At 36.8% G+C, this 10550-nt stretch overlaps 1 protein-coding gene across 3 annotated transcripts in view; it reads right to left on the bottom strand.

The window, feature by feature from the left end:
• Positions 1-4846: 4846 nt before the first annotated feature.
• Positions 4847-10550, bottom strand: part of LOC131936329 (Golgi-associated plant pathogenesis-related protein 1-like) — a 20898-nt gene continuing 15194 nt past the window's right edge. For 2 of the 3 annotated variants that reach the window (XM_059293257.1, XM_059293256.1), the window contains 4 exons: positions 6867-6979; positions 6516-6667; positions 5611-5694; positions 4847-5138 (listed from right to left, as the gene is read on the bottom strand). In XM_059293257.1, coding sequence (XP_059149240.1) covers positions 4987-5138; positions 5611-5694; positions 6516-6667; positions 6867-6979 — 501 coding nt within the window. In that variant the 3' untranslated portion in view covers positions 4847-4986. Of the gene's footprint in view, positions 5139-5610; positions 5695-6515; positions 6668-6866; positions 6980-8008; positions 8260-10550 lie in introns of those variants that run through there. The other variant, XM_059293258.1, reaches the window with a different exon arrangement.

The following is a 10550-nucleotide window of genomic DNA, read 5'->3' on the forward strand; positions in this document are numbered from 1 at the left end:
TTAATAACAGTAGGGTCAAAAATTGTAATTACTTAAAATGTTCAATAATGATCACAAGGAGGGTATTTAAAAAGAAATTAAACTAACGCTAATAAAAAATAAACCGGGAGTGATCTCCCCTAAACTTTCTCGAATATTTTTATATAAAATAACAGGGGATGGGAACTCGGGCTATAGACATGATTTTTAATCCATTTTAAATACTTAAAGTTTTAAAAATAGAATAAAATCTCGTAGACAAATTAATTGCACACCAAGTGAACGCGAAATAAAAAAGCGCATAATAGTGCGCAATATTATTAGTACTTTTAAAATTTACATTAGTTTTTTGAGAAATCGGAAGTAGCGTAAATTACTACTTCCGGTCAACGGAAATTACTCATAATTTAACAGAAGGTAGAGAATTAGATCTTTTACTTACATGTGAAATTTCATTTATCTATCTGAAATAGTACTCAAGTTATAGGCTTTTGAAAAATTCAAAGTAGAAAAAGTACCACTTCCGGTTGTCGGAAATCGCTCAAAAGTTGATACGGATCTACGATTTTGATATAATACTTATATATGAAATTTCATCAACCTAGTTGTAACGGTACTCAAGTTAACGTGTTTACACACGGACACACACACAGACACACAGACACACACACAGACATACGGACAAGATTGCAAAATTAATTTTTTCCGTATCAGTGAGGTGTAAAACGTCGAGATTTGTAAAAATCTCGATTTTTTTTTTTGCACGATTACAATACTTTCTCTATACTACGTATATACGAGAAAGTAAAAATGTGAATGCAAATTCCCCGATAGTCAGTGAGGGCATTATTGTTGGAATAATATAATTAGCATGACTTGATATGGTAGGTAAAACAAGGATATTTTAAATTCTGACTTTTATGTATATTTTATACACTGAACGTACTGTTTACTAATTATTATTTTTAATCAATAATTAGTATAGAATTCGCTCTTAAATGTCATGTTAGTGTCCGTGTTAGCGTTTGCGTTTGCTTTAGTGTTTGCGTTTGTGTTTATGTTTGTGTTTGTGTTGTGTTTGTATTTGTCTTTGAGTTGAGTTTGTGTTCTTTTGTGTTTGTGTTTAGTTTTGTTCTGTTCTCAAGTTGGTACATTGAAAAAAGAATCACCGTGGCGGAGCACGGCTATACAGTTATTCCTGTTTATAAGCTGGCTGACCCCTTTCCAATACCTTGTAAGAATCTAGGGCATACATACGTACACATGGTTCGATTATATATCGACCTAAAAGTTCACAAATAAAAACTTCTAATAATAGATTACTAAATTCTGAACGCATATATACTATCGATTTAGTCTAAAGGGCAGATCACTCCGTTAGGTATTTAGTTTTACCTTGATCAATAGATGATGCAATCAATTAACTGTTTGTTTCATTAGTTATTTTTAATTGAGAATGTTAATTATAACAGTGATAATTTTATATTTTCCTCAGTCACCCCTTGGTAATAAGAGCCGAGTTAAAGTATCCGCAAGGCTAGAACGCTCTAAGTCTATACTGTGACGTATCTGGGGGTGTGTTAAAGATGCCATTCGCCTATACAGTTATATATTTGGCGAGGGGGAGGGGTGTTAAAAGTACCCCATAGCAGATACATCAGGTAGCGGTTTTCCAAAGATTGCACCAATGTGTCTCTCTACAAAACCACACACAATTTCGATACATTTGTCTAAAACAAAATCTTTGCACCTTCATATCAGGAGCGGAACTATGCGAAGAGCGGGGGGGGGGGGGGAGTGGAAGCAATTAACTCTTTTTCATAAAAAATAAGTTTCGTGCACCTTGATAGTGGTTTTGTAAAAAACAAACAGGTCTACTATACTATAGCAGTAAGTGTTCTACAGTCTACAGTAACACTAACAAGCGCCATTGTGTGGAAAAAAATAAATTTTTTGAAATCAAACATCCCAGACAACCACACGCAAACTTCACAACAAGGATATATATCATTCACACTGATGCCCGCAGTCAGCTAATAATAAACAATAAACAATACCATAACCAAACCATTCGCGTTAGAGAAGTCATTCAGACAAAGATGCTCCCTTTCCCCCAATTTATACATACTGACACTAGAACCCCTACTGGAATGTATCTGACGAAACAGCGACATTAAAAGATTAAACATACGGAACCTGACAAAATATTTTTTTTACATTACGCGAAAGACACTGCCTTTACATTATGGACAGAAAATTCAATAAAGCAATTAATACCGAACAACTTCCTTGACTATGGGAAGAATAGCGGGGCCACGATAAACCTAGATAAGGCCAAGGTATTTCAGGAAGTTTCGTCTTATATGTTGCGTGAAGCGCTGGATCACCTGTAAAAGTGTGTCCGTCTTCACGACATATAGTACGATACAACAATAAACGTGTTATAAATGAATGAGTGAAGGGGGTTAATAGGGGTGAATGTTGTTTATACGTTGTACCCTGTCCCGTTCGTCCCTGTTCAACCCTCGTGTGATGAGTTGTGTCAGTCGGGTTTGTACCTGTTTCGTCTACTGGTATATAAGGTGTGTGTGTGTGTGTGAACGTGTGTGATTGCCTCAGTTTAGTCCAGTTCTCCAATAAAGTTAGCCACTGTATCTCGGTTTTTGTTTTCTAAACAAGTATAAAATCAAAATGCCTATAGTATATAGGCCAATAAGTCACGTGAATTTATAAAGTAATAATATTCCGCACTATTATACACCTATTGTTTGTCGTTCACTTGGTGCGCAATTCTTTTTTCTACACGATTCTTTTCCATTTTAAAAAGTTTAAGTAACTAAAACTGGATTAAAAATCATGTCTACATCCCGAGTTGCTATCCCCCGTAGTGTTATAAAAGAATATTCGAGAAAGGCTAGCGACCAACCCCGCTTTCTTCATTAGGATCCTTCAATAGATATTTTTTTAAAATTTGAAAATAAAAATCAATCGAGGCCTACTTTAAAGTATTGTTTTCAAGTTACAGTTATAAGCGGCGTGGTAGGCTGAAGCGTGACGTCAATTTAGGTGCTGTGTCCTGGTTTATTGTGAAGATTAGTGACGTTGGAGAGGGAGGGGATGTAACAATTGTTAAGGCGTTAAAAATCTTGACGTCGCTTATGATATGAATGACAAGGTGTAGGTATAAATCCAGTGCTCTATTTTCACATTGTTGTTGTTTTTTTAACACGAGTACTGCCGTCTTAATTTTACATGCAGGATATGATTTATGTTCGTTTTGAATTGTAAGCACTTCTATGTTAAATTCAACATGTGGAATTCCACAAAAGTCATTTTTTTTTCGAAAGGACCCTCCTCCACCTTCCGTGTGGACGTTATAAATGGATGACCCCCTTACCTGAATATGTTGGATTAGTTGAGCTTTGGGTCTCGATGTCTCAAAAGATGTGCTCGCTTTCTCTAAAAAGATATCTAAAAAAAAATAATAATCAAAGGACGTCTTGAAACGTTAGGATATTACCCTAACAGATTGTTTCAAAAACTTGAGTGTCTTTAATCGTTTTCAGGCCTCACAACAATTATGAAGTTAAGGACATCATACTTCGTCATATTTTTTTCTTTCATTTCATATGGAGTTTAAATTTACGATCAATCGTCTACGATTGTACAAGGATGTGGATAAGGTCAATTCAAAATTATAAAAAGGACTGTCACACAAAAGAGAATATATATATATATATATATATATATATATATATATATATATATATATATATATATATATATATATATATATATATATATATATATAAAACAGAAATTGACAAATACAAAGCTTCTCATAGTATTATATAATGTTAATTGTAAACAAGTGGTAACAAAACCACCAATTTATATAATTAAATAATCCAGGCAACAAGAAAAGGGGAGTGAAGTTATAACCATTGTTTTATTTTGAGCATTTAGTTGTACACCATATACACAGACACATACGTTTTAGAAGGTCTACTTAACATTTTTTCGGTACGAATGTTTTTCCAGCACATTTTGTTAGAAACAAGATGGATATTATATTTACTTTATTTTTATTTTCTTCAGGGTGTTCGCAATAAAAATAACATACAATTTCACATCAGAAGGGAAAAAAAAAGTCAAATTATAAAACAAAATGTTAATCACATATCTGTAGGGAAGCGGAATGTTTAAGTCAACAAAAAATTCTTACAATATGTATAGCACCAGAAGTTTAAAGAAATCCTTAAAGAGAATTTGAAAAATACGCCCTTAATAAATATAAAAAAAATATTCTCATATTGGTAATAGAAGGGAAATAACCAAAATACTACACTGATATCATTTGACATCCTTATCTCCCTTCTAAAAAATGCAAAAAATATTTTCGATATTTTAGTATGGTATATTATGAACAAATTTAAGCCTTGTTATTCAATGTCAAACCAGGAATCTAAATGATAAATTAAATCTTACAATTGTCGTTACTACAGGGCTTATTGTTGGATATCGTACAAGAACAGTTTTTGGAATAATAACAATATAAGAATAATATATTATGAAATTCAATGGATGCGAGTTGTAGCAAAATAAAATCTACCCCAGTTTATACTATCCCACTCTATATACATAAACTGATAGATCTATTGAAAGAAAATCACAATGCGGGAGGAAAAGGGGGGGGGGGTGAATGTACAATTTAGCATCAAATTTATTTCTTGTTAGTTTACAGATTTAAATAAATATTGTGAACACTGGCTCTCTAATAATTACTGATAGGGCAATATTGTATCACAGTATAGTATCCGTTTTTTTTAGTATCACAGTTTAAAGTCAGTGTTAGAAATAGAAAAGGTTTATACCCAGGGTAAGGACTACAGACATGAAAACATAATTAAGGTACGAAGCATCAATACGTCCAGCCGACCGACCATCTTACAAGAGCCAAAATAGAGTCAATTCTTCTACATTCATCAGGGGCGGCGGTGGCGGCATTTACTTGGGGGGTAGCACATTCTCCTTGTACATCCCCACGTAGTTCCCGGGGGGTCTGTAGCTCCCCACCACGAACACCTTGCCGTCACTGGTCTTGGCCTTGCCCATGCCGAGCTGTTTTGTTGACTTCCACACCACTTGCGTGAAGTGACCTAAAGGAAGAAGCCACGGAATCAAAGTCTTAACAGGACGAGCTTAGTTAAATTACTAATTAAATTATATTAGAGATAAATGTAAATGATAGAGATATAAAAATACAGTTATTATCACGTTAATATAAACATATATTCCACTGTAAAAATGTTAGCAAATGTGCACCCCACACCCAATGTACAATCTATAAATACAAACCAACTCTACCAGCTTCCCTTGTACTATTAGATATGAACCTATCTCTACCATTAAATCTATCAGATGTGAACCTACCTGTAGCACAATATATATAAGTTGTGAACCTACCTGTACCTTAAAATCTATCAGATGTGAACCTACCTGTAATACTAAATCTATCAGATGTGAACCTACCTGTACCACTAAATCTATCAGATGTGAAGCAACCTGTACCACTATATGTATCAGATGTGAACCTACCTATACCACTACATCTATCAGATGTGAACCTACCTGTATTACTAGATGCACTTGATGCATCAGCATAACTTTTGTAATCTTTAATCTCGGCGTACCACATCTGTGTTGCATCTTTGCCTGGAAATAAAATAAAACTTTTAACTCATATGACATCAACGTTTGCCTATTTCTTATTCAGAGAGACTTGAATGTTTGCCTATTTCTCATTCAGAGATACTTGAATGTTTGCCTATTCCTTATTCAGAGATACTTGAATGTTTGCCTATTCCGTTTCCGATGTAGAGAACTCTATTGTCCTATATAGACCTACATTACTTCATTCTCTTGTATTACTCGTTCTAATCATTACTCATCCAGGTGTAGGTGTACTTAATTGTAAAAGTGAGTGAAATATTGAATGAGGTTTGTTGTAAAAACCAGACAAATATTTGAATGAATTAATAGTAAAAGTGTCACATAGTTAATGAGATTTGTTGTAGATAAGAGACAAACTGTAGTAAATGTGTATTTTCGTTGTACTCGCGTAGTTACAAATACAAAGTAAAGCGCATTAATACACATACGTAATTCATTTTCGGCCACATATAAGTAATTTATGCCGTTATTATACTGTGCTTTTTAGCGTTATGTCGCTTTACTTTATATATATATATATATATATATATATATATATATATATATATATATATATATATATATATATATATAGGCCTATATGTACATATACATTTATACATATACATATACTTATATACAATTATATATATATATATATATATATATATATATATATATATATATATATATATATATATATATATATATACGTATACTTACATGCAACAGAGTTCAACATATAATAAAGTCTGAGCACAATTTAAGCAACGCAGAGTTCAACATATAACAAAGACTGAGCATGACAGCCGACAAGCACCCACCTGTCATGTCCGCCCCTGGCCCACCAGACGCCCACTTGTAGGCCACGTTCTCCCCCAGGACCTCCCCGTTCATCTTACAATCGCTGTGGGCCAGCTTGCCCGTCTTGGCCAGGTGGTTCGCCCAATTTTGGGCGTAGTCGTTGAGGTCAGCGCTGGAAGAAACATTAGTTTTTAATCGTGAGGTTTCTACATGGATTAGAGTGACGAAGAGAAACGGAGGATAGATGATATAAAATAATGAATGAATGGGTCTCACACTGAAGATACTGGTGACCCAGCGCAACGGAAAACTACGCTAAAAAAATAATTAAAAAAAAAAAAAAAAAAAAAAAACTTCAGGTGTCAACTCACCTTAGAGTGAGTGGGGGAGCATGGTGTTTCGCTCTGCATTCATTGTGTGCTGCTAAAGCTTCAGATCTGAATCTGGTGATGTCACTCTCGTCTGCTGCCACTACCGGCAGGCTCTGGGGAGGGGATCGATTGTAAAAGTGAGACAAATGGTTGGTGGATCGATTGTAAAAGTGAGACAAATGGTTGGTGGGATCGATTGTAAAAGTGAGACAAATGGTTGGTGGGATCGATTGTAAAAGTGAGACAAATGGTTGGTGGGATCGATTGTAAAAGTGAGACAAATTGTTGGTGGGATCGATTGTACAATTGAGACAAATGGTTGGTGGGATCGATTGTAAAAGTGAGACAAATGGTTAGTTGGATCGATTGTAAAAGTGAGACAAATGGTTGGTGGGATCGATTGTAAAAGTGAGACAAATTGTTGGTGGGATCGATTGTACAAGTGAGACAAATGGTTGGTGGGATCGATTGTAAAAGTGAGACAAATGGTTAGTTGGATCGATTGTAAAAGTGAGACAAATGGTTGGTGGGATCGATTGTAAAAGTGAGACAAATGGTTAGTTGGATCGATTGTAAAAGTGAGACAAATGGTTGGTGGTTTTTTTTAAAGTGAGACAAATGGTTGGTGGGATCGATTGTAAAAGTGAGACAAATGGTTGGTGGGATCGATTGTAAAAGTGAGACAAATGGTTGGTGGGATCGATTGTAAAAGTGAGACAAATTGTTGGTTGGATCGATTGTAAAAGTGAGACAAATGGTTGGTGGGATCGATTGTAAAAGTGAGACAAATGGTTGGTGTGATCGATTGTAAAAGTGAGACAATTTGTTGGTGGGATGCTCAGATGCATATTTTTTTAGCTAAGATCAACCCTTGTTTGAAACAACCACACAGTGTATGAATGGATGAAGAAACTGATTTATTGAATTTCATTGTGACATCATGCAAATAAAACGCCGAGACTGAGAGATGATTCAAAGTAAATACAAGCTTGCTAAAGAAAGCCAACTATCAGTATAAACAATTTATCATATCATGACTTTTAAACCTGAAAAACAAAAGAAATTAGATCAGTACCAAGGACTAAACTAGCGTTATCAGCGCTACATAAATGTCTTCTGTCCAGTCCTTGTAAACAACTCACCTCATTACAGCCCATCCTCTGAATCAAATTACACAAACACCTATGTAATGGCCGCGTGTAATGGCCTTACTGTAAGACCAACAATGGATCTATAAAGATCCAAAGTTTCACGTACAAACTTACAGGCCCAACGTGCTATCTGAATCTATGGGTACCGGATACACAACAAGGTAACAGTCGCTAGTCTAGTTGAACATATCACTTTTGTGAATATCACACTCTGGTAAAATGGCGTATCTCTTAGTTAAACAAATCACAATTGTAAATATCGCTCTCTGATATAGCTGCGTGTCACTTAGCTAAACATCACATTTGTGAATCTCACACTCTGGTAAAGCAGCGTATTACTTAGCTAAACAAAAAATATCACACATGTAGTAAATGTTACTCCTTGAAGAAAACACTGTTTGTGTAGATCACTCTGATATAGCTATGTATCACTTAGCTCAGCACTTGTAAAAATCACTCACAAATAACGATGTATTACAGAGCTTAAAATGTCACACTTGCAGTGACTCGGTGTAGCCAAGTCAAACAATCAAACAACACACACACACACATCGTAGTGTGACACACGCATACAGAACATAACATTTAACCGCCAATATCCTGCTTATAATGTTGCTGACCAGTTTTCAATAACACATCAGAAACTAGGTCATACATACGTACACAATGTTTGATTATAAATCGACCTAAAAGTTCACAAACAAAAACTTCTAATAATAGATTTTTAAACTCCGAATGCACATTCTTTCGATTGAGTCTAAAGGGAAGATCACTGCGTAAGGTATTTAGTTTTACCTTGTTCAATAGATGATTCAACCAACTAACTGTTTATTTCATTAGTCGTTTTTAATTGAGAATGTTAATTAGAATAGTGATAATTTATATTTTTCCCCAGTCACTGCTTGGGGCCTCGTTGAAGTGACCTAGAACTATGCATAGATAAAGCTGGAGGGGTGGGGGGGGGGGGTGGGAGGGGGGGAGGCAAAGTACTTTGATCTCTACTGTGACGTCTTTGGGGGTGGAGGGGGGTTAAGAATGCCATATTGGCCTATACAGTTACATTTGGGGAGGGGGGTGTTAAGAGTAAGTAAAGTTCCTTTTCAAACATGACGGTCTACTGGGCAAGGGAAGTAGAGTTCACTTGTTTCTGTGACCTCGGCATATGAAGAGATAGTGCGGTCAGCACTATGCCCAGCCGCCTTTACTTTCCCTAACGTGAGTAGGGTACCCATCAGAGTTGGGTGAACTTAGGGACGGTCTACTGACTTGATCTCGAGACTTGCAGTCCTGCTATCTACCGGTAGACCACTCCGTCCCCTGGAGTTAAGAGTACCCCTTGGTTTATACAGTGGCATATTGGGGTGGGGAGTTAAAAGGATCCTATTGGCATATGCATTGATAGACTTGGGAGAGGTGCTAAGAGTGTCATTTGACCTATAAGGGGTCATCCATTTATGACGTCCACAATTTATTTTTTTTATTTTGCCCCCCCCCCCCCCCCCCAATCCCCCACCACAAAAATCCACATATTTCCCTTACAAAAGTCCATACGCGTCCGCAAAAGTTAATTTTTTTTTCGGACCCCCCCCCCCCCCGTGTGGACGTTATAAATGGATGACCCTTAATGCTGGTGCCAAGGACAGAATGAACACTCATTTTTCTTCTGTAGTCTGCAAACATATTGAGCATCGGTAATCACCCCTTAGTGTTGCATGCCATTAGGTGCCGAGCACGACGAGTTAATTATACATTAATTAACTCCCCCACCTCTATCCCCACCCCCTCAGTGGCCGGCACGTCTATATCATGTGACCAGCTGACGTAAGCAAAAACACGGGCACACACACACATCATATTGACGCGGTGTGGCAGATGTAAGGCGTGTGGCAGATGTAAGACGTGTGGCCAGATGTAAGCTGTGTGGCAGATGTAAGGCGTGTGGCCAGATGTAAGGCGTGTGGCCAGATGTAAGCTGTGTGGCAGATGTAAGGCGTGTGGCCAGATGTAAGACGTGTGGCCAGATGTAAGCTGTGTGGCAGATGTAAGGCGTGTGGCCAGATGTAAGACGTGTGGCCAGATGTAAGCTGTGTGGCAGATGTAAGGCGTGTGGCCAGATGTAAGACGTGTAAGGTGCTCTACAACATTCTTGGTCGATTGTAAGACACGGATGATTTCACACTTAGCTTTCCTGTGGGATAAGCTATATAAAAGCGTGATGTACAGGATATGTCAGCTAGCATGCTAATATTTCCACGATGGGGTTACTTTGTTTTTAGGGGTATTGATGATTTAACTATTTGGGGTTGGATTAGTGTTAGTACTAAGATGATGCATAAAAGTTATGGTTAGGCTAGGTTTGAAGTTTGGGCAAGGGTTAGGCTAGGTTTGAAGTTAGGGCAAGGGTTAAGGTTAGGCTAGATGTTGAGGCTAGTGCGAGGGTTGTGGTTAGGTTAGCGGTGTAACTGGGCTAAGGGTTATGGTTAGGCTAGATGTTGAGACTTGGGCGAGGGTTGTGGTTAGGTTAGCTGTGTAA

The sequence above is a fragment of the Physella acuta genome, unplaced genomic scaffold (assembly GCF_028476545.2).
Source record: "Physella acuta isolate Inbredline_101_S28 unplaced genomic scaffold, ASM2847654v3 ptg000175l, whole genome shotgun sequence".
Classification (NCBI taxonomy): Eukaryota; Metazoa; Mollusca; class Gastropoda; family Physidae; genus Physella; species Physella acuta.